The sequence below is a fragment of the Lepisma saccharinum genome, chromosome 13, assembly GCF_977018435.1.
Source record: "Lepisma saccharinum chromosome 13, izLepSacc3.1, whole genome shotgun sequence".
NCBI classification, from domain to species: domain Eukaryota; kingdom Metazoa; phylum Arthropoda; class Insecta; order Zygentoma; family Lepismatidae; genus Lepisma; species Lepisma saccharinum.
The window spans coordinates 9,743,137-9,768,844 of record NC_139241.1 but is presented as its reverse complement, the minus strand read 5'-3'; the positions used below and the strand labels follow the sequence as shown (position 1 = coordinate 9,768,844).

The 25,708-nt window shown below is 37.6% G+C and overlaps 1 protein-coding gene across 1 annotated transcript in view; it reads right to left on the bottom strand.

Moving 5' to 3' along the window:
- LOC145996871 (uncharacterized) overlaps nucleotides 1-25,708 on the bottom strand; it is a 91,273-nt gene that overhangs the window by 53,182 nt on the left and 12,383 nt on the right. Inside the window, exon 3 of the mRNA XM_083133419.1 lies at nucleotides 17,065-17,571. Within this exon, the coding sequence (XP_082989545.1) occupies nucleotides 17,065-17,571 (507 nt within the window). The remainder of the gene's footprint in view (nucleotides 1-17,064; nucleotides 17,572-25,708) is intronic.

Genomic DNA, 25,708 nt, shown 5'->3' with positions numbered 1-25,708 from the left:
TGCAATGCACTAAATATGTTAACAAAGCATATAATAAATATAGGCAAATGTTCCCACTCTCTCCTTTAATTTTATAGTTCAATTATTCATAGCATACAACAAGGTATAGTTCATATCCCATGAAATTAAAACCTACTCTCTTTTTCCATGAAATTTCATATAAATCTATTACTTACTCTTTTTCACTTATTTTTCAATTTTTTTTTTTTTTTTGGTTAGCAGCGAATCGAAGGCGCTTAATCCTTTGCCCACAATACACGTAAAATTCTTGGAATTATTTTATATACGACACTTACACATATTACAGACGGAAATGTCTCTTAATCACTTAGTTCGTTCTCACTGAACTCCCCTTTCTTTTCTCATTTCATTCCCGGCTAGTCCGGGTATTCCAACTTCCTCCCCACCGTTGGCCCCCGGCGAACTTTCCTTATGTAAACCTGTCATTCATAAACAGGTCCTCTTAAAAACTCTGCGTCATATAAGTAACAACGCCCCTTCGCCGTCACTACGATCAGATATTACCTCCCCTCCCCCTCAACATTATTACCCCGTTTCATCTGAAAGTCCCTTTTCTGTCGACTTTATCACCCGCCATCATTTATTATAACTCTGCTCCACTACCTTTTACATTTTCCTAATTTTTCCCTTTTTGCGCTTGTTTCATTCTCATCGCCACGATTGCTGCCAGATGATTCACCATGACGACCTCCTGCCTGTGCTTTCGAGAGAGAGATCTAGGCTCATCGAAGAGACCGGATGACGAACATGTGGATTTCCAGCACCGAAGGACCCAACCCTGTCTGGACCGATTGGCTGATTTTCCCATCTTCCCGGCCGCGATCCAGCTCTGGAGCGTTTTCATCAGCAAGTCTCCTGCTGCAACGACGTCCTACGCTTGAGTTCCAGACTGCCATTCAAATGACGTCACGGCGACCTACATCGGCCAAGCCCCTCCCACTCAATGCGTAATGCCCTTGTTTACCTGACCTCACGTGGTACGCATGATTCCTTTCTTCGGCCGCACGTGTGTTCCAGTGTTCGGCCTCCATCAAATAGCGTCAGGCTAACCTATTTAGTAAACAAATATGTCGTATACAGCGCCAGGGTTGTGACCACGGGAGCTGACCCATATTTTAGTGGATTTACATTTTCACGCCCTCTGTGAGATGATTCTTTGTTTTGTGTTTTATCGTCTGCTACAGAGTACGTTCCGCCTATAGCGACGTGCAGCCTACGGCGTTGCCATGGTGACGTAAGCTCCATGCTCCGCCCACCCTTGTGTGTGTTTTTCAGTGTGTACTTTGAACTCCGCAAAAAGTCAACAAACCCACGTGTGTTGTGCGACGTTCTTTCACTGAATAATGACCTGTTTCCCCCCCCAGCTGTTGTGCTGTTGTCATGTTTTCATTCAAAACTAGTTAAGTGTCAAACCTATACGATTATTTTTTTATATATGCCTCAAGACATCGTTTATTGGTGTTTGTACTCTTTGAGTACACAAGAGGCTGTGACCCACAGTTTTAATTTTTTTCTCTCTACGTGTTTTATTTTTTTTTTCTCAACGGTGTTTTGGTGCTATTAATCTTTTGATGATATGACTCTTTTGATTATCTCAATATTTTTTTTTTGGTGGTGATGTGAATCTTATGGTGAAAAGTTTGATGTATTGGTATTCTACGGATTTTGGAATTTTAATAAATGCTAATTTTAAATATAACCTCCTCTGGAGCCGGTTGGTCGACCATCAAAGAGTGGCTCGATTAACTTAACAAGGGGAATGTAGAGATATGGAGATTATTAAACCGAGAAAACCTCGTCATGATAATATTTACGCTTGTTTATTTCCTGGAATTGTCCGACCAGCGGGCGATCCCAAGAATGCGCTAACTTTGTAACTTCCGTGAAGCATTGACTGAAAGGCAAACGCGTGGATCTAAACAAGATCTGGCGTGTTCGAAAGGTTTAACAACCTTTCGAAGCCTAAGATTATAAAAGGGAGCTCACTCCTCGAGCTCGCTCTCATTTGGATTACTTGTATCATCGAACTCACATTAGTCTCTGATTACACTTTACTCTACAACACATTACAACTACTGAACTACGACGACGGAACACGGAGTTATAGCTGCCTAGCATGCAACGAGTCACGCGGGATCGCTCAGTTTGGTGAGCCAAGGGTCGCAGGATAGAACCTTGGCATCAGTCACAATTCGGTCTGCAAGAAGCATCTGGACAAGAACATCACTCACCTACCAGGTATGAACAAGCGTGAATAACCTTTAACTCAACTTTCCATATCTCTTCCCTCTTAATCGGAGCAGGTTCAGCTAACAGATACAATTAAGCTCTACCTAAAATGTATTATTGAAACATCCCTGTGACCTCAGATCCCAGGTAAGACGGGATTACAACACTAGTTACTTCCAAACACTGGACGAAAGATATACGAAATACAATTCCGGTAATCTAACATGTGTACATGCATTCACGGTAACAGAAATGAGAGGAACTAAAAGCAGCGAGTTAAGATATTTGCAAGGGAAATTTCAGATGTTTTACTTTTACAACATATTCAAAATCAATCAATATTATTTTGTTGCAAGACTTTTGTGAGTAGCGATTGTTCCTAATCTTCAGTTGTTATTATTAGTAGTAGTGGTGGTATTACTGCAGTGTAATCAGTTTACTTGGAGAAAAATGTTACAGTTTCTTTTTGCACGACGGTATAAACCAGCATTATTTTCTTTTTTCTGCGTAGCGGAAAATAAATGTATGTAATGCATATACGCGTCGTTCGAACCGATACGTTGACCGGCTCCTAGAAGTTGGCATTGTTCATTTCAAGTTACAAAACACAATGTATATTATTTTTATTGTTAATAATAATAACAAATTAATTTCATTTAGGCATTATTCCAACCAAGCGCGTTGCGAGATTTTTTTGAAGGATTTCAGGACAATGATAAAACTTGAATAGTAGAAGAAATAACATTAATAAAAATTGATAAAAAAATTGTAATTATACAATGATAAATATTATTAACTAATAAAATAAACCATTTTTTCCAATTTTTCTTATTATATAACCAGGGACAAATTCCGACGTCCATGATTCAAACAGAAAAACTAGGTAAAAAAAATGCACAAGATGGAAAAGTTAAGTGTAAACGCAGGAACCATATTTTACCATTTAAACCAAAGAATAAATGATTCTACAATTTTCAAAATTCCAAAAAAGATTTTTTTTATGTAAGAGGTCGCACAACATAAACTTAATGACCAAAATTTACCCCTAACTTAAATAATTTTCTTTTAACAAGGCGTGAATGTAAATAACAAAATATAGGACTATGCATTTCAGTATAATAATAACTGTATTGAAATGTGGGGAAAAAACTTTGCGCTGCACATTCGCTCACCTGGTGGACCGAATACAACAGCCTCTCGAAGGAAGGATGTAATAAAATTATTACAGGAAAAAAAAAACTCTTTTACTTTATTAGTTTATAGGTGTTCCATAATGACAATCATAACTATTATTATGTTCATTATTTCTATTTTGATTGATTGATTGATATAGTTTATTTTACTTCGAGTTTTGTGCCTCTTGGCTAATTTGCGAAGATGGGGATGAGTGATGAAATTGATGAATGGACATTCACAAACAACCAAGCCCGAGCGGGATTCTAACCCGGGACCCTTGGCATCTCAGCGTGATGTGCTAACCACTCGGCCACAGGATCCGGCTTCTACTATTTTGAGTTTTATGTACCTAAACCCCGTAACTCGCTCAAAAATTTCTGGCTACGCCTATAGTAATGCACGACATTGTAATAAAATAGAACAGTGTTTCTAGTAATCTGCACTTTTACATAACTTTCACAGACCAAGTTCTTTGTTCTTGTAGCTTATCATTGATGTGGCGTCGCCATGCAAATCGGACCCAAGCAAGTCGCCTTTTTTCAGTCGTGGGCACGGTTGCCAGACGTCCTGTATACCCACACAGCACAAATCTCCCAGGAATATCCATTGGTTATCCACAATGTCCAGATCAGATCCATGAATATTATATATATATATATATCCATTGAATGTCCATTAGATAAAACTAGACAGATTCTTGGTATCTAATACACAGCCTAAACGTGTGTAGAACTGGTTGTAAGAAACATTGTCCAATTCCGAATATCCAAAACAACCCCGGTTGCCAGACGTCCTGTATACCCACACAGCACAAATCTCCCAGGAATATCCATTGGTTATCCACAATGTCCAGATCAGATCCATGAATATTATATATATATATATATCCATTGAATGTCCATTAGATAAAACTAGACAGATTCTTGGTATCTAATACACAGCCTAAACGTGTGTAGAACTGGTTGTAAGAAACATTGTCCAATTCCGAATATCCAAAACAACCCCGGTTGCCAGACGTCCTGTATACCCACACAGCACAAATCTCCCAGGAATATCCATTGGTTATCCACAATGTCCAGATCAGATCCATGAATATTATATATATATATATATATATATATATCCATTGAATGTCCATTAGATAAAACTAGACAGATTCTTGGTATCTAATACACAGCCTAAACGTGTGTAGAACTGGTTGTAAGAAACATTGTCCAATTCCGAATATCCAAAACAAATCCAATTCTGGATATCCAAAGCATATCCAGATCTTGTCCAAAACTGGATATGGAAAATACATACAATTCTGGATGTGTAATACATGTCTAGAACTGATCCAGAACTTGTTATCCAACAATGAACATAAATAGGATGTATTTCAAATATTAGAAAATGGTACAGGTGTGCGGGATCCCGAAAAGTCTGGATCGGGAAAAAAATTCCTGTTCCAATCCCGACTTCGGGAAATTAATTTTCGACTTTTCGGGATCCTGAGCAGTCGGAAAATACCGAATGGTCATTTTTAAAAGTCGTTAATTCTCGACGTTTTCTGCATTGTAAATGTCTGGAACTTATCGAAAATTGTTCGTTTTTGTACCAGAAATGTTTAAACAATCACTTAACGTGAAAATGGCATGTAGAATTCGAGATTTCCAGAGCTTCGGGAAATTTTGAACTTTTCCCATCACGAAAATTTCCAGACCTTGTTGGGAAATTGCAAATTTTTCCCATCCCAAATGTCGGGATTTAAAAAAAAATTCCATCGCGACCCAAAAAATTCTGTCCCGCACACCCCTAGAAATTGTCATAGTATTCCCGTTGTGTATACTTTTTATACTTTATCTTGGAATTGAAACAATAATTGCATTGAGGCATTAGCGTTTCTAAACATATTTACTTGTTATAGTATTAGAAAATTTCGATTTAGCACTAAACGCTACAATATAATCGAGACTAGAATCGAGTAAATCCTACTTAGCTCAACTGGGAAAACCCGTTCCTTGTATATATTTAGCATAGACAGTAGCTATACACATCATTTTCAGTTCGTATGTTTTACGCCTGAGGCCTGAGTGAATAAGAAGCTTGTGACGGTTTTCCTTGTTGGTGAGCATCTTGTTATTTGATACTATCAGCGACTGAAACTTTTTAAAATCTTAGAATCAGAAACGATACAATATACTGCATACAAGAATCGGGCCAATGCTCGCTTATAGCATCACAAATCTCCAAGGAATATACCCAGTTAGCACACATGCTTGCGGAAAGCTTACAATTGCAAGCTTGATATGACAAGCTGGATGCAAGCTTTAAGTAATTATGTGGTACTTAGCGTGGCTACATTTTTTAAAAAATATACCAATAGACACACTTATTAATATAACAATAGAGATACTCATTAGATATACACAATAATAACAAAATGAAATAAAAACAAATACAGTGTTATGAAGTGATATGTGGATACAGTATGATGTTGATGTTACCTGCACTAGATGGCACTAGCAAAATGTATAAAAGAAACTTAAGTTTTCATAACACAAATAATGGTATATTTCATTATAAATATAATGAAAAATTGTGTTATAATACTCTTCGAACGATGTGTGAACATTAAGCTGCAAGGATGAGAAGAAAATGTAATGCAGTGAATCTCCCATGACCAACCCTTCTGTTTCATGACTATATAATCAGGAGCTATGTGTGGTGGAACAAAGATTCCATGGGCCGTATACGACGTCTTGCTGGAAAGAAGGAAGCAAATGGCATATCGTCTACTGACGGTGTACCTCGGTCGAAGAGGTCTCCCACGACTGAGGCCGACATGAGCAGAAAGAGACTCAGAGATGAAGCAGAGCTTCATGGAGCCTGCGGACAGCAGAGTGACTGGACAAGATGTTGGATGACGCAGCGTGATGCAGAGTGCCGCTGCCTCAACACTAATCAACAGTGTCAGTAACCATGACGCTCCTCCTAAAGTGGGACAGCTCCAATCATTTTCGAAAACGGATACCACGATGGGACAAATCAATTCGACACAGCCTGCCACTGTCAGCACCCACAACAAACCTTCGACACGCAAGACACCCGGCATTTCTCTCTTCAATCAGGCCGGTTCAGTCATCGCGGACTGTATTTCTGCCATTCTTCCAGGGAAGGTCACTTTTACGTTCGACAGGAACTTCTGTCGGATACACACCCGAGACGACGAAGGAATTCACCACCGTTTGCGATTATCTGGATCATCAGAACATCAACTACGCATACGGCTCCTCAGCTGCAGAGAAGCTGAAAATCATCGTACGACAACTTCCAGTAGACTTATCACTGGACAAGATTCGCCAGCTCCTGCTTGACCAACTTCGATGTCCAATCTATGCCGTTGGCCACCTTACCTGTAGCGATTTATTGCTATTACATCGCTAAATCGTACAACTTCCAACTCTGCGTGTTGGTAATTGCTGCGTTCAAAAAAATACAGTTAAATAAATGACTGATCAGTTAATTCCTTGAACTTCTGAGAGATTTTTGTCGTAATCACGCCAGCTGGAACTCTGACGTAACAGGAAGTAAAAGTAGTGTGTGTACGTGTGCTTGCACAGAAACAGTGGCGCCTTTTTCTTCGTATCGTCAATCGTCAACAGTTCTTATTCACGTGCTCGTCCGCAAACGTTCTTTGGGACATAGTTTGAACTTAACCATGTGTTCTTGCCGTTTTATAACTTGTGATGAATTGTGGAAGTTTGCATGAAAGTAAACATGTTACTTCCATGTAAATAGACATCGCAACAGTTTAAAATATGGTACTAGTTGGATAGTTGACATATCAACACGCCATTTAACAATTTGCTGCAGGCAGTGATATTGGTAATGGAGCAACGAGGTACTTCAGTTTCCCATGACTAGCTATATACGTCCATTTGGATTAGTTTCCAAAAGTGAAGGAAGTCGTCCCTTTCAGAACCTTGAAGTTTTACTTCGCATAAATTAAGGTAGGCAAGTGATCTTGTTATTTTGGTAAACGTAGTGCGAGTGATAATGACGATTTTGACTCTCACAAAAACTATGCGTTTGAAGTAACATTTGAGATGAGTGATGAGAATCGCTAGTTTGTCAGTAGAAATGTTCTATCTACCCTCAATATAACGATTTCCAAAGAAAGGATAGAATAGAAACTTGTAAACGTTCGAAAACCGGAACTTACAAAGGCAGCGTATTGTAAACAAAATAAAACTGTACGTCACATGTTGACTAGGAACCATTTCTTGGTTGAACATAAAGATGGAAGTTTAAAATGGTGTTTTAAATGTGTGCGTGCAATATTGTTGATGAATTGCAATTCATTAAGCATGGTTTTGGAGAGACTTGTGTGATTTGTGAAATACGTCACAGGAACTAATTGCGACGAAGTCTCACTACTCCTCTTCCTCCCCATTTTTACGTTCCAATAATTACTGGCAAATTGAGTAACGTTAGTTAAATTATTTCCTTAGGATGAGCATCTAGGTAACCTTTGACATAAAAAATGTTGATGTAAAATTTGTCACAAGCCTCTTAGTATAAATTTCCGCAATTTAGGAAACCCATTAATAATGATGATGATTTGAAAGATTAAATTTATTGTATATTGTGTTGATCGAAAAACAGTAAAAGTACAAATTTGAAGGCGAGTTAACAAAAAAAAAAATACCGAGATTAGAAAAAAGACATTGTAGAATTATAATCTTGGTGGTTCAAATTTTGAAATCTATTAAACACTTGTCTCAGATTATTTTAAATTGTAAATAGAAGCCATAGTAATACACGTGCTATAAGTTGTTTTATCCAATTGTTTCCAGTCATCGTAAAAATGACGTAACTTGCTGTTTGATTTATATTTGCCAAAGTATGTGAAATGTTATGAAGAATGTTGTTGATGGTTTATACGGCACAATATTGTTATTGAAAATTGGAAGGGATGATATTTTCTTGTTGTTAAACTTTAATAATGAATAAAATATGTGATTGAATTGTAAAAAATTTGAGATCTGAGTTTATATTCATTTATATTAAATCTTGCCATACCATGAAGCTCTTGATGAAGAAGAACGAAGAGTAAAAAAAGGCATAGTTACAAATGTTTCTAGTTTGGTGAAGGTTATTATTATATTGTGATTACAATAAGGTTTACTGTATTGTGTAACGCAATTTGGAAAATTCATTTCAGTATATTGTACGACGTTCTTATTTTCTAGGATTAACTTGAAAAGGCAATATTCTTACGCATATGTACAAATTGACATTATAATTTGTGAAGTTCTTAGGTAACTTTGAGGTGTCGCGAACAACGCGAAAATAATCTAAACCCAATTGATTTTGTAGGTTCTGTCAAGCTGCTTAAATCAGACTATGGCCTTTAAGGTAGCAGAATTAACGATCCAACACAGTCACGACTTTTAAAATAAAAGCACCTTGCAACTTGATCGTTACACTACTAAATCTCGACCACAACACCACGCTGCAGATGATGGTATGGATCACACACAGCCCGATCCAGCTCTAACCAGACAACCCATTCCATTGGTTTTGGTCACACTTCATCGAACTCCCGACTCCCAACGCATCTTCCAACTACAGAAATTGGGACAATTTAATTTACAGGTGGAGAAATACCATTCTCAACTAATTCTATAGTGCCACGCCTGTCAACGCATAGGCCATTGGCAACGCCACTGCTATGTTAGACCCCGGTGCGTAAAATGTGCCGGAAATCATCGCTTCTCCGACTGTCCCAACAAGGACCAAGAAATATCTCCTACATGCGAAAATTGCGGACAACAGCATTTCGCCAGCTACAGGGGCTGTCTGTCCCCTGTTTCTAGCAATCAAGAAAGAACGACGTGCCCCATCAGACACCAACAGACGCGCTCCTGCTAGACGCATTCGACAAATCCAGGATAACACGTCATCAGACCAAGGAAACTCCATGAAAACCTCCTATGCAGAACCCGACAGATGGACCAATCAGAAGCCTGCTCCAAAACAGCCAATGTAACAACGTGCTCAGCTGCCCCGACGAGACGGCCGCCAGAAGCCTGCAGCAACTCTGACGTCGACTCCACCGAACTTGCTAGATGTACTCCCAACTGCTTTCTGCTCCTGACGTTCTCCCGGCACTCATCACATTGTTGCAGGGACTAAAGCACATTAAGGAAGCAACCTCTTTCGACCAGTGGCAGCAGGCTATTGCCAGACTTGCTGCCCAAATATAAATGTTCTGTGTTTCTCTTTGTCTTGTATTGTTGAACACAATCAAAGTTTTTTTCCCCGCCATGTGACAGTTGCTGTCGGTTCCTTCTTATTCAAGAATGAGACCCCGGGCAATCTTTATACTAAAAGGTGTCCCTTTTCTCCTTATATTTATGTATAAATATTATGTAAATTGTCAAATTCCAGTAGTTTCATAGAGTCAAGAGCCAACCCAGCTCGATACTCATCTCCAAAACTTCAGATTTATGCCATGCCATGGTGGAACAAAATTGACACACTTACTCAGAGTTCGGTTAGTTCATATGAACTTTCCAGCCTCCTCATTACCAGTGCGTAGTTACAGATCGGTTAGTTCATTGAACTATCCAACTTGACTAGTGCCTATTTTAAGGGGAAGCAAGAAAATTAACAACAAACATTGGTGGTTAACTGTTGGATGCATCCTTTCATATCGAAATAATATCCAGATGAGGTCAAAAATTGTAATTTTCGTGTTCATGCAATATCCAAAGTACATACAAAAAAAGTCTAAATCAAAGCCTAATGTCCAGATTACGTCCCACTTGATGTCCAAAACTGATCTGAAAATGTCCAAAACATATCTTTTCTGGATATCTTTTAGATATCACGTATGCGGAAAATGGATATCCAGCAGATATCCAGTGGATGCAAATTGGACATTCCTGGATATCTATTGCATATCCAGAACTTCCGACACAAATATTCAAAAGATATCCACTTGTGTGCTGTGTCCGTTTTTTAAAGAAATGTCCCGATATCCCGGAAAATGTTCTCGGGATGCCCATTTCTCCCGTATTTTTCAGTATCTCTGCATACAACGTGCATGTGGAACAAATATTTTCTATGATGACTGTTCAGTGGACCAAAGAATGAAATCGGCTGGACTTAACGACAGTGGAAAGCATATTGCAAGTTCTAGTGAATGAGGATAAGTAATGTTCTGAATTTCATCGTAATGCATTGGGAAAAAAGTCCTTAAAGGACGCCAAGAGTTCACTCAAATATTAAAATATTTTCTCAAAATGTTAAAAATTGAGGATTAATAATGTTTTAAACGGCAATTGATTTTGTAATGTTTAAAAATGTTATATATTTTTTTAACTATATCCATGTTATAATCTGTATGTTCAGTTTTTTTTATTTTAGAAATGTGGCAACCCTAGTTATGCATACATTGAGCAATATCTTATTGGGGTATCTGGTACTCGTATTTGTGCATAATGTTAAAATGCACAACTTATAATTCTTTATTTTCCATTGAGCTGATACCAACAACACTGACTAACTACAGGGCAGCTCGGCTCTTGTAACTCGCATGATGGAAACTTGTTGTTTCTGCGCAAAGCAATGGTAAACTCTTATTTGTAATGTTAACTCGGCAGAGAAAACTGTAGCAAAGCACTGACAGTGTTAACGACCACCTCCGATTCTAGTAATTAAGTTTCCTTTCCAATCAATGAGCCTGGTCAAAGCAAACTATTGTAGGTGGCAGCACCCCTGTTGTGTCCCCACGCTTTTGATCGGCAATTGTTCTTCCATTTAAATACATGGGGAATTTGATGCCGAACGTCCTGCTATTACATTAAATTGCAAGTTTAATATCATCTTAACCTCACAAATGATGTCTGCACATGATAGTTGAATAATCAGTGCTGTAAGAGTAATACTTTTGAAAAGACGATCGTCAACAACAGAAAAGATATCGGAACTCAAGAAGCCTTAAAATTTGCACAGCACTTGTTTACATCCCCTGCAATTTTCACAATTTAAGTGATCTATTGTTGAGAATCTGGTCAAGAATAATGCATAATCATTCCGCGCGACTGTACTTTTAATTTTATAGTGTTTTTAGTCACTGACTTTTTTTTCACGTGATATAATACTTTTCCACGTACCTAGTAAATATGGTCTCGCAACCTCTAGGTCTATCTTATTTACAGGTATTATAATTTTAAAATAGTTGTTACCAAGAAAAAGGAGGATGAAAATACGAGGGGAGAATATCTGCTTAATACAATGAAAACATACGTTAATATTAAATTATCAGATAGGGCATAATGTCAGTCATAGTGTACATATCATGCATTTACGCACTTAATACATTTTTCTTTATAATTTTAAGTTTCTTAGATTCCAACCCACCGTTGAATTACACATGCTCGCAACCAGAAAAAAAGCAAAGCACAGTGTAAAAATCTAAATGTTTGTATTATTGATTTATGGCAGTTAGAGATGACCCAAATGACATGAGGTTTGGTTTTCTTTGTGCATAAACGTACTATATTTAGCTCGTTTTCGCAACCATTCCGTTGCTCTTTAATATATTAATTCTCAGGTTCAGGAGAATGTAATTTTCGGAAACTTATGACTGGCTACATTATTTTAAAGCTTTGCTAAACCCATTTTTATTATCGATTTACATGAGAAATGTAAAGCTTAGGGCAACCAAATGACGAACGAAATTATTTAGGGACACAACAGGGATGGCGCCGCCAACAGAAAAGTTTGGCAATGAACAGCCCCATTATCACATAGCAGACACAGAAACGTCCTAATACCAAATGAAGCCAACACAACGTGCAGATGACAGAACGAGCCAAACCGCACTGTCACCTCAGTGTTATTGATAACAACTCCCTTGAAACAGTTTCCAAATTCAAGTACTTAGGAGTAATTCTAACAAACTAAAATTATATTAAAGAGGAAATAAAAAGAAGGCTTAATTCAGGAAATGCATGTTACTTTTCTCTTCATAAACTCTTGTCGTCTCGTTTAATATCTAAGAAACTAAAAGTTAAAAATACAGTAATTTTGCCTGTAATATTATATGGATACGAAACAGAAAGATAAATTCAGAGTAGTTGAAAATAAGATCCTTAAGAAAATCTTTGGACCTAAAAGGGATGAGGAGACAGGTGAGTGGAGAAGGTTACATAATTTAGGAGTACATAATTTGTATTCATGCACAGATATTATTAAAATGATTAAATGAAGAAGACTTATGTGGGATGGTCATGTGGCACGAATGGGAGAGGAAAGAAGAGTTTACAGGATTCTTGGGAGACCTGATGGTAAGAGACCAGTAGGAAGACCAAGACGAAGATGGAGGGATAATGTTGAGCCGGATTTAAAGGAAATTGGTAGGGATGGAAAAGAGTATATAGATCTTGCTCAGGACAGGGACAGATGGAAGGTCTGTGTGCCTGCAGCCATGAACTTTCAGGTTTAAGAATGCTAGAGTGCTAGTTAGTTCTAATATGTAATAATATAACCCCCTCCCCGATAATTCATATTACGCCTATAATTCTCTTGAAAGTCTAAAAATTGCTATTTATATAGCAGCAATGGTTAATTGATAGCGTAATGCAACTTGTGTCCAACATTATATTGGTTACATCAAATTTCCATCATAGAAGTCCCCCCCCAAATTGGGAAAACTTGCGTCCACAAACTAACCTGTGGGCACCATTTCCCCAAAATACCTTATTTTCGTCAAGTAATGGATTATATATGGTGCATTTAACGTGTATTTTTTTTTTACATATATTCTAGAAAAATATATAAATGTTGAATTTTATATTATTTGAATGGAAAAAATCCCCCCAAATCTCCATGGCACAGTCTGAGCCATAATCCCTCCTGAGGGGTGGGCACCCCTGGCTACGGGAGAGTAGTGTAAACTGGTTTCGGAAAGCTCCAGTAGTGGCTGTTGGCCACACGTCCCCCCATTACAGGTTGAAATCTCCACGCCTATAGGTAGGATTGTGGCAGTCTGGAGATAGGCCAAGGCTCTTCCAGGGCTGTAGAGCCATAGATTAAAGTGATGACAGAAGCTAACAAGGGAATCTCAAAGTATGCTTCACACAAATTATTTTACTCAATTAATTATTTAATGTTGCCTATTTAATATTGCCAAATATTTCGCTTAAAAATAATAGTTGTGCATTTCCACTGACCAGATAATCGTTTAATGGCGAACTTGCTAACAGGGCTATGTCAGGAAATTTGAATCTCTAAGTTTTGCTAGAAAATGCATTTGAAATTAACGAAAAAACAAGGAAGGAGAAAAATAAACTTTAAAAATTAAGGAAACTGTAACAAAAAAGGAAAAAATACTGAAAATGACAAATACCAAAAAAAGACAGACAAATGAAAAGAAAAGAATTCTTCATCAACTTCCGAGCCTAGATCAGCACATTCCTAGTAAAAAATTTCTCTTGGAATATGAAAACAATTAAGTAACACTGTTAAGCCTTGTTTCCATGTTAATAAAACATTAAAATGCTGACCACGGCAAACTTTTATAGTATAAAAATATACATAAAAACATAATGTTTCCACCCTCTAACAGGATCTTCTTCAGACGAAACTTCACAAGATCCTGTTGGAGGGTGGAAACGTTACATTTTTATGTATATTTTTATACTATAAAAGTTTGCCTTGGCCAGCATTTTAATGTTTTAAGAATTAAGTATTTTTCGATCTAAATTGATGAAAGTTCCTATTGCTTTTTAAATAATAATCGAGAGAATTGCTTAGAGTGAACGGTAATAATAATCAAGGATATGTTATGTAAATTAGTTTCAAAATAATTGATTGTAAAGTTAATGCTTCAAAATAAATCTCATCTCTGAAAAGTATACTTTAGTGCCAGAAAGAAAAAAAGAATATATTGAGCTGCTGGAAACATTTGTCAAATTTCACACTGAATTTACTTTTGCGAACATTATGAAACAATTTTTTTTTTAATGGAAAGTTTGGGATTTGAACCCGCAACCCTTAATTTCTATGACATGAGAACTTGACCGATACTCCACAATATCACTGCTAGCAAATCTCTTGAAACGTGTTGATGATTACGCAAGCTACCATTTTTCTATGTGCCGAACAGATTTCCACTGCAAATTGCGATAATTATTAACTCTCGCTCATTGAACATTACCTTGCAAGGTGTTCTTATATGTGATTTTTATAAACTATTCGTAATTATGACATTTTGTGTTCAAACTTGAGAGCGTTTCCTCCAGGTAGACCACTAGCGAGTTCAGTGTTTCCAACCTCACAACGGTTTCTCTGATTCAAGATTTAACATGCCGAATCGCAAGTATTCTCTAAAATTATTTATCTTGTTTAAGCTTTCGGTTTTTTCCTCTATTAATATGTTTGGTTAATATAGTTTCTGACCATGTTTTAAACAAGAATGTAAATCTTTCACCACAGCATTTCTTGCCCAGTAGAGGGACCTGTAGGACAATCAGCTACTCTCTGCTGCTGCTCAAGAGCTATGTTGCCAAATTAACAATTTCTGGACTTGGAAATCTTTCAGAGCAGTCAGGTAACATTTGGAGAAGTGTACATACATGTGCAATTATTTCTACATATTGTTACATAAGACAATCTACACTGCAACAGTAAGATTTCTTTCAATATATTTCTACATCATGGCAATTTTCTCCTTACCATAACAATCTACAGAAGTTGTGTATACTCTGCATCATCTATATAATCTGAAATGATCCAGCAGTGGCGTCACAGGAGTTTTATTTTTCCTTCCTCGTAACATCATTTCAAGGAAATATTCATTCACTGCATTTCTCTACTTGCAGCATGTGAATAGTTCTTCCCTTTGTAAGTGAATGACCGATAAGCATTCTCACGCCTAGTGACTCACCTGATGGGTGAGACAGTTCCCTTCAAATCTGTTGCAGCAGAAGAAGGAACTACTTACCCCTTCTGTAGCGATTTTTTAGAGCCTCTTTCTGGATATTCAACTCTAGAACATCACCTGCTGGACAATCTCCCAAATTCTTTGTTGTTCCATTTGACTGCACTCTTAAACTCTCTCTGCCATTACCCCGATATGTTCTGTGTTGGTGTTGATATGAAAGTTATTTTGTATCCAGGAGGGAAATTTACGAGGAACGTGAAATTTTTAGAAACAGAAATAACTTAGTAAGTGAAATAGGAAAAACTTTGGAAGGTGTGCGAGAAATGAGGTAATCTGAAAAGCATGTACAAGTACTGTTCATCAATGGTTAATGCTACTTGTAAGTTAACACATTCCTGCTATAAATTAATTATTCTCAGTGAAGTGAATTTTAACCCTGATGAGTTGAAGTTTTGCGAGTGATGTGACGAAGTAGTCAAGTCATGACTGTAGTCCCATTGTATGAAGATCACTCAGTGTATTCTCTACTAGCGAGTGTGAGACTGATGTCAACTTTTGCAGAAGCACACCTGCGAATCTCAGAACAACCTGCAGGGTGGATAAATTTTTACAGATAAATTTTTAGATGGTCAGACACCTTGTACCAAAATATGCCATGTAGAACAGAGTTCTGTCCAGCAGTGGCGAGAAATGCACATACTGGGATATCAATACTCCGGTCCTGGTACCAAACTCGACTAATGGTTAGAAAGTGGATACCAGGGTGACAACCTTCCCTTGATGCTTTTTGCAAAGATCACGACATAGCTTACAAAGCGAACATGGATAGTCACAAACATCACGAGATTGACAGAAAATTAGAGCATGCCACATTTCGAAGACACATTAGGAGAGACGCATCACTGGGTGAGAAGGTGGCACACCAGTGCCAAACAATGTAAACTGGAATGGGGTTGTAACAACACTAGTCAAATCACAACAGCAACCAGGAATACAGGAGTGTCATGTATCAAGTGCCTCATGGCAATTTGAAAAATTGTGAAAATAATTATTTTCTTGTTTCCAAGGTCTCTGAACATAAACTTTCCAGTTAAGGAATTTATAACATTGAACACTCACCTACACCTACTTTATAGGATTGCGTGTAAGTAATTTGTGTGTTTCATCACTGGTGAATTTTTTTTTCTCACTCTTCCTCATTCAGATGTATTTATTTCAGTTTTAAGACAGCAATAACTATTTACCATTTGCTGCCTACAAACATGGAACATCATCACCCAAACACGATAAATATGAATTCTATTTTTGAGGTTTCTTGATGGAAATAGTCCTCCCTGCAATTTTCCATGACATTTCATTGGCATAACCAACAGTCGTCAGAAGAAATGCCATCAGAGTGACAGTAAAGAACTTAAGTGAATGATGAGACTGGCCATAAAATACAATTCAAGAAAACCTCAGTGGCAATTAGATATCTCGGGGGAACCAAAGGAAACCATGTTGAAGTGAATAAAAAAGAACGGTACACAATTTTAGTTGCCATTAACAATAAAAACAACCCATAGTTCCTCTCTTCAACATTCTGTGTGTCATTATGACTTAAATGCGCCAGATAATTCTGGAATACTCTATTTCACCAACACTGCATAAGGTGTATTTACAGTAATGATATTCATTATAATGTAGATATTATTCATTACCTGGAATTAATATCTTCATCCTTTACTGGGGAGATCAAATCCATATCTGCCAGATTTAGCATGTTTTCATCTTCTGTTTTAATAATTGGGATTTCTACATCAGGATATTTTACTACTTCCTCCTTCTGTAAATATTCTACCTCCACAAATGAAATTTCTTTTCTTTCAATGTCAATCTTATTTTCCTCCAAATTGAATGCATTTTCACCTTCCTTGGCCTCTGATTTGTAGACAACTGACTGTTCTGCCATATTTAAATTTCTAATTGAATTAGGTTTTGTATCTGGTAATACCACAGGACTAAGATTATCCATATCACTCTTACAAATACCATCCACTTCACTTATGTCATATTTGTGCATTGATGTTTTATCCTCTGTTTTTAAAGAACTGGAATTCTGGAAATTTGATATGGAGCTGTATTCCTCAATAGGAGTTTTTTGAGATGTGACAAATTTGATATCCCTCTCCCATTCCAACTCTGTGCTTCCAGATGAAACAATTTCACTGAAATTATCAAATATGAAAATATAATCATTAAAAATAATGGTTAAGCAGAAAATGAAGACAAAAATTTTACTTACAAATTTACTGAATACGTTGTAATGCACAGGGGGCCGATTTTTGCAGTTTTTTTCCTTGGAGAAAAATCATGCTTTCAATGGATTAATTCATTTAACTTGATCGGGAACACTCTGGCAAAGTATTATAGTGCATATAAATCCATATTTGAGCATTCATTTATTTCAAGTTTGCCTCTTCTATTTTATTATCCCTTGTGCCAAAAGTAACCTATTTCATTCAAGTTGGTTCAAGGACATCCAGTAACAGGAAATTACAGATGTTGCAGAGATAGAGAAAACCACTTTCCCACCAATTACACACTTAGAAAAAATTGAGTCATTGGTGTCACAGGCACCAGTGACAGCAGGGCAAGTTAACTCTTGATATGCTATCTTCGGAAATCTGTGTCTGAGTGGTACTTGTTTGAGAAGGGGGAGGGGATAAATGGTGCATTTTCCTTCTGGTTACAACTGTTAAGCACTTGGGGGGATGCTACATATATGTGCTTATGCTTCCAAATAATTAACTGGAACCTCACGTACTGAGTTGGAAATATTTAAAATACTAAAGTGTGTGATATTCTCCATCCTGTGTAAGAACAAATTAAATGTAAATAAAATCATGTGACATGTGATGTTCGGACCCCCACCCCTTCGAAATCGATAAGGTACCTGAAATAACACCCCCTTCCTCCTTAGGGAAGTATCGTTCATTTGTCAAACGCTCTATATTCTTATGCATTGGAATATGCCATCAGAATAATCAATACAATTTCCTTCAAGCCATGTGCATCTGTTTTCATCCACTCCATGTTTGCTGTGGAGGGTAATCAACAAAATGTAATACTGAAGGATTAAAGAGAAAATTGATTCAACAATGAATAAGATATGACGGTGCAGTTATTGGTGCTACAGTTATAAATGCCAAGTCTACTTTATTATTATTATTATTATTTTACTACTCTGAGCATGTAAGCATTACATTTAATATCTTAGGTATCTAGAATAATTTATTGTGGTTCACATGGAAATTTACATACATTATTCGTGTTACACACATCAACTTCTCACCATATGTCATGGCCACTATTACAACATGAACAATATGGGTGCCAACTTCCATGCCGTAAGTACTGAAAACATAGATTTTAAGTTCAGTCTCCTTTCCTGTCGCAGTTCATTCTTCGAATTTCCAGCGAATGTTTGGAAATTAGAATGCAACAATTTATTCATAATGTCATCAAAAATCAAAGTTCAAAAATTAGTCATCTTCATGGTCTAAATTACTTGATTACTTATTATTACCACGTCTTATACATGTATTCTCTATAAGCAGACAAGAAGAATACTACAGTAGGAAATTGGTTCTTTGAGATAGGGCCAAGATTGTGCAACAGTGTCTTCAACAATAATTTTTAGACTAGTTTATTAATGTCCAACTTATTTAATTTCTTTTACAAACTTTGCATGTAATGCAGGGCAATTTCATTCTTGTTTAGCTTTTAATATCTAGTGCATGATGATCCTGTTATTTGAGGCAAAAATCTCAAATAAACCCCAGCAACTAGTCATCATTTCCTGCTTTGTAAACAGTCTTTATCCATAAAAATATAAATGACAGAAATGCAATATTTTTTCATTATCCATATTGATTATTATGTTATATTATTATATTAGCCAAGCATGCTGGAAATATAGTTCTATAGGCAGGAATTGCTTCAAATCTTTGAATTGTGTGGATTATTACATGACATCAGAAGGTGGGAGGGTAATGCAGCAGTCATAAGGAATATATAGATTTGAATACACCATTTTTAAGACACCTTTTAAAAATGTATAGTGAATATTTTACCTGTTTTTAATGCTAATTTTGATATATTTAGAGCATAAAAATTCGCCCCTAGTAATGGAAGATGGCATCAAGAAAGTGTGATTAGGTAGCCAATACAGAGTAATGAACCCCAAGGTGCTATTGTTTTATATAAGCAATAACTGAACTACCATTCAATACAGACACTTTGCTGAAAAAAGAATTGCAAAATATAGATTTTCATTAATATTTTTAACTTTACTTTTCCACTTAAATGTACCTATGGAAAACAAAGTTCACTATTAATATTTTCATATCTGCAAATTTTACCACCATGACAAAGCAAACAGTAAAAGTAAAATACAATCCATGCACACAAGCTAGATATATATATATCATTCCTTGGTTATGTTCCACACACACAGCAATGACATTTGTAATATTTATTACATTTATCATCCTGCAAATCCTTGCAGAAAGGAATTATCAAAATCACTTAGTTGATTACTTACTACTTAAAAAGTTCACATGATTGTATGTGTTCAACATAAATACTTATGAATGAAATTATAATATTTGTAAACTGAGTGTTTGAATAGTAATTTAATTTGAGTAAAATTTAACATTCTCAATAACAGAGATTAACATTTTTTGGACGAGCAATGGGCTACAATTTCTGTCGAATAAGATGAGTAAGTATAGAGGGACCGCAAGGAAAAAAACCTTGGACAAAAAGTCCCCGCCCAGCTTTCCCTTCTTCCGTTCAGCTCATGCAATAAGGTAGCATGGTCCAATATCCCCCTCCCCTCCACGCGGAAGTACGGTGCACAGGAGTTGCGGGTCTGCGCAGGTTTCTTGCTTGTGGTTAAACTATAGCATAGGCCATTCTTTCACTATAAAATTCTATTGTGAATGAAGATGAGCTATAAACTCACCATGTCTCTTGTGCAGGTGTATTGTATCTGTTTGAAATTCCACCACTGCATGTCCTGTTTTCTTTGTTCCTGAAATTTACTTGTGCTCGTGAATAATTACCTACTATTGGATTAAAAATTACATATACTAGAGTTTAGAGTGCAATTAAAAAGTAACCAGTAAACCTACTACAAAACGAGTTACATCAAAATTTAGCTCATTCAATTCTGCATTAATTTATGCTAATCAAAATTGTTGCGAGTATTCCTTATATACTTTTGCATTGTGAGAACGAAAAAAGGCCGTCTTTTTGAGTTTTATAAACAATCGCTAAATTTGAAATTCTATAAATAAAAAATGGGTTGTCAGATTGTGATGAAATTTTGGTATAGTGCAGTTAGAAAGGTTTTAAACATAAATCTTAATTTTCAGATTTTTAACATTTGTTAAAAAACAGTTATCAATTTTGCGAAACAACTTTTTCTTAGTATTGGGTAGTTCTTCCTACAAATGCAATATGTTTTTAAAATCAATCATCATTGTCAATTCACATTGAGAAACCGATTTTTTACAGGTTTATATTCAGCAGAGTAAAGCTGTATGCTGAATGTGGCAACAGCGCTTGCAGTGACAGCCTGCAGTTTCCACAGGGTTTAACGGATATCGCTGTGTGCCATGTTCCTCATAGAGCTTTATTCTGCTGAAAAAAATCTGTGTAAATTCGGTTTCTCAATGCGAATTGACAACTATAATGGATTTAAAAACAGATTAAAAGAATTTCCAAACAAGTAGGGGTGTGCGATCGGGACAGGATCGAAATGGGACAAAAAAACATTCCAGATATTCGGAAAAATGTCGGAATGGGAAATGACTCAGTATTTCCAGACATTTCATGAATTTCCCGACCATTCAGATTTCTGGAATTCCTGACTCATTGAAATTTCCCGAGTTAACAGGATTCCCGATCTCAGGAATTTCCTGACACATCAGGATTTCCAGAAGGTTCGGGATTCTCGACTTCGAGAATTTCCCGCCAATTCTGTACTTCCCAACACATCAAAATTTCCCGACACCTCAAATTCCTAACCTCTGGGATTTCCCCGAGGGTTCGGGATTCCCAACTTCAGGAATATCTCGACACTGCCCATTTCTTGAGACATCAGCAAATCCACGAGCGTGATGGAATTCCACATTTAATGAATGCTTGGCTTAGTTTAAAAAAACTGAAAACGTGGTTAGTACATGACTATATGAGTCATCACTCCTCACAGCGTATCGAACCAGGGATCCGTTGAATACACAGCGATGGCGATGTAATCATTGTAATGGTTACTATTCTCTCTGCCATAATTTTTACACTCATATATGAGTATGGAAGAAATTTACTCTCATTATGGATGTGTGGGTGAGGTGGGGATGCAAATAGTCGAGGCAACGTTTATTTGTTCCACCTAGAACTACAAAATACAAATTCTATGTAGTGAAGGGTTATGGTCGTTACTTTTCGGGAGTCAGCTCACTGCAAAGAGTCGTTCAAAGGAAAGATGCAGCTTTTTTTTGTGAGGCAGTTCACTGGAGCTTGCTTAATGAGGGAGTCGTTCAAAGGAACGACCGACACCACCCGCCGTTTTTTTTTCCTGCAGTTGAGCGAAGGGGGTGGGGAGGAATGTTGCTTGAGTTATTCTGAGTGAAAAGGATTAGGGAGGGAGGGAACTCCGCCTGCTATTCCAAATAATAAAAAAAGGAGAAGAGAACATACACAGCAGGAAGGAAACAACCTACCAGTCAGGGTACAAAATCATTGAAGACTGATAGGGGGGGGGGAGGAAGATCTTTATGTATTTCAACTTATAATTTTTTTGGTGTTAGATACGTTTGTCAGGTTCTGTGTCTTCTTTGTTGGATTCAGGTACGTAGCCAGGGGAGGGGCTCGGGAAGCTGAAGCTCCCCCCAAAATCCCACAAATGTATAATTCAAATAGTGCATTATGGTAATTAATTTTACTCCCTTAGCAAGATTCAACACCTTGCATAATAAATTGTAATATACTGAGAAATTCATCTTCAGAGCTTCTACATCCCCATTTTTCTTCTTTAGATGGCGGCTGCTGATAAGAGATGAGCCCCTCCCTGAAATAAAATTTCTGGCTACGGATCTGGTTGGATTTGTTGCTTACGTTGTGTCTTCATGTCGTTAGATTAACTGTGACAATTAAGCATGGACGTATGCAGTATTTTTTTCTGGAGGGAAGCAAAGGAACCATATTTTTCCACGTAATAGTGAGACGGTCCTTCAGTTTGAAATTGTCATTTTCCTTTTACACCATTCTAAAAATGAACAAGTTACTGCGAATGAAATGAAATAATGTGTGTTGAATATATAATTGTATTTTGCAAATAATTTTTCAGGGTGTCGTCGCCCACTTGCCCCTCCACTTACAGATGTTTATGCAATTCGATAAATGGTCAAGCAAACACCCAGTCTTCCTGCCTCCACCTTTTTCTTTACGATAGTAGGTCTGCTGATTGAAAGACATTTCAATAAAGAAGGGCACAGATAAGGAACCCTGTGTGTTTCATCTGTGCTTGTTTCCACCTGCGAAGTTCCTTTTACAGTTATTCTCACGTTGCGAAAACATGTCACAGTAAGTTTTAAAAGTGAATAACCAGCCCATCCCTCACTCCCTTGTTGTTCCGCTACTGTATTGTTGTTATAAATAGAGTTGCGTGCATTTCTCTGTGGAAAACTGCCACAACAATACAGCAAGCAGAAACAAAACATGGTTGCTCTCTCTCGCAGGTACTTGGGAGTGAATGATTGGGAGCGGAAACTGCTGGAGCGACTGGCAACACACGCAAAGCTCACGACTCCGAGGAACGACCAGGTGCCTGCCGCATCTGTATGACACAATGTTTTGGTCATGAAGCCAGTGGGCGGAGCTTATTGTCTGCCCAAGATGGCCGCATCTACTTCAAATGACAGAAGAACATCGCATCGCGTACTGCAAACGCACATAGGCTCTCCTTCTACCAAGCGAGACTGGAGGTGGGCTGCAACTGCAAACGTTCGTGCGCACGTAACTATGTACAAATTCGAAATATTACGAAGATCAACTATAGATAGCTTTACTTACTTGTGAGCTGGACCCTGTGGCCAAGTGGTTAGCACATCGCGCTGTGACGCCAAGGGTCCCGGGTTCGAATCCCGCTCAGACTTGGTTGTTTGTGAATGTCCATTCATCAATTTCATTATTTCATCACTCATCCCCATCTTTGCAAATTAGCCAAGAGGCACAAAATGCAAAGTAAAATAAACTAAATCAATCAATCAGTGGCGTGGCGTGACCTTTTCAAAAGTGTTACCGGCTATCAGTACAACAATTATGCCTGCTAGACGTTATGACCCCCCTCCCGTAAAGAAAACAAGTCTTCGAGCTAAAAATTTGTTCATTTCGTTCTTGTTTTGCAATCAGCACAGTGATTTAGCCACAAACACTCGTAGAAAGAACTACCACTCATGAGACAGTTATCACGAAAATCCAATGAATAGTGGTAGACCCTTGTCAATTCTTCATCTGTCTCTGTTTCTTTGCAATGAGGTTCGAAGGGGAAGAAGAAGAACCACACTTTTCTCGGGTCAGTTTGAAGTTTGTATGGTGAGCACTGAGCAGACGACAGACCTCCGCTCCTTTGTGGAAGGGAAGCCCAGCTGTACGTACTACTGTTGCCAACTTAGTATTTTGGAGCAAGGTTTGTCCAAATCACGAATCACATCAAGGAACTAAATTTACGTCAATTACCTAACTGGTCTCAGTTGTAGTTCAATCCAATGCCTTTGCAGTCTACCTCTAGTTGCTTCAAAGAAATGGTAATCCTATTTTAGGCAGGATTTAGCTCTATTCTGCCAATCCAGTGTGACAACACTGGCTGATCCGGTAGGTCTAAACAGCAACAAAGCCCTTAACAGGGATATGAATAACCGCATAGCACACTATCCCCCAAGTCACTCCTCGCTCTTTTCTTACATTGGCACCCTCTTCTCCCTTGTTGCCTCTTCAGGGTAACAGAACAGCCTCCCTCTTCACTTCTGTCGGCTGCAGAAAAAATGTCCTAGGCAATATTTACTCGATGGCAATGGTGTTCATTAATGTATTGAACAATGTTGTTATTTTATTGAAACGACCTTTAATTCTTTACATGTCCCTTGCCATGCACACCACGCCTCTGCAATCATTTACATGTCCCTTACCATTCATACCACACCTCTGCAATCAATCATTTGGTATAAATGGTATTCTTTCAGTTCTCCTGTTGCTTCTGTTGGTACAGCCATATGCTGAACAAGTCAACATTGCTCCGTAATTCGCATTAAAAAGTACACAAAATTACATACTTTCTTATGGCGACCACGAATGTTTTGGTCTGACTTCGCTTCAACCTGTCATGTGACCCGGCTTCAGAAATATTGCGTGGGGCTTGCTCCTCCCCTTCTTACCTCCATGGGAACGACCACAGAGGAACTGCTCGTTCACCCCGAAGGACCAGGCAGTTCACCGTTCCCAAGTGGGAGTCGTTCAAAAGGAGTGACTCGTTCACGAACGACCCATCATTAATTCTACGTGCTTACATAATTTCAAGCGAAATAAACCCTTTGAATATAGACGGTGACACAGGAACAGCTTGCAGAAATCAGAAATAGCCAAATCAGGATAAACTTTTATGGGGATACTGAATAATTTTCTATTCAAATGTCCAACTTATTGGTATATTCGGATTATCCGGATATCAGAATTTTTGGGATTCAGGGGTTCCTAGACTTTTTGAGTCGTTCAGCAATCAATCGTTGTTATGAAAAGGGAATGTTTTTTTCTTGCAGTTGGAAATAAAGATTCAAAGGTTGATTTACATTTTGCATATTCAGAGGGGGCTGGAGGAATATGAATATGTATTCAGCCCTCCCGCCCCCTACACACACACACACACACACACACACACACACACACACACACACACACACACACACACACACACACACACACACACACACACACACACACACACACACACACACACACACCCCCCTTCCGTGCTTTCCGTTGGCATGCTGGTAATGTTGTTGCCTTGTAATCAATGGTTCCAGAAACGATATAAGTAAATTTATTTATTTATTTATTTAAGTTTGGGGGACCAACAGGCATTTAGCTGCCCAATTATAGGTCTCCGCTAATTACATTTAAAAGTTACAGCTACAAATATGCATGCCACACACATACAAGTATATTTATGGTTGATAACATTATCAGTATTTCACAAGCAAATCTAGAAATATGCTCAATCGAAAAGATCACATTATATAA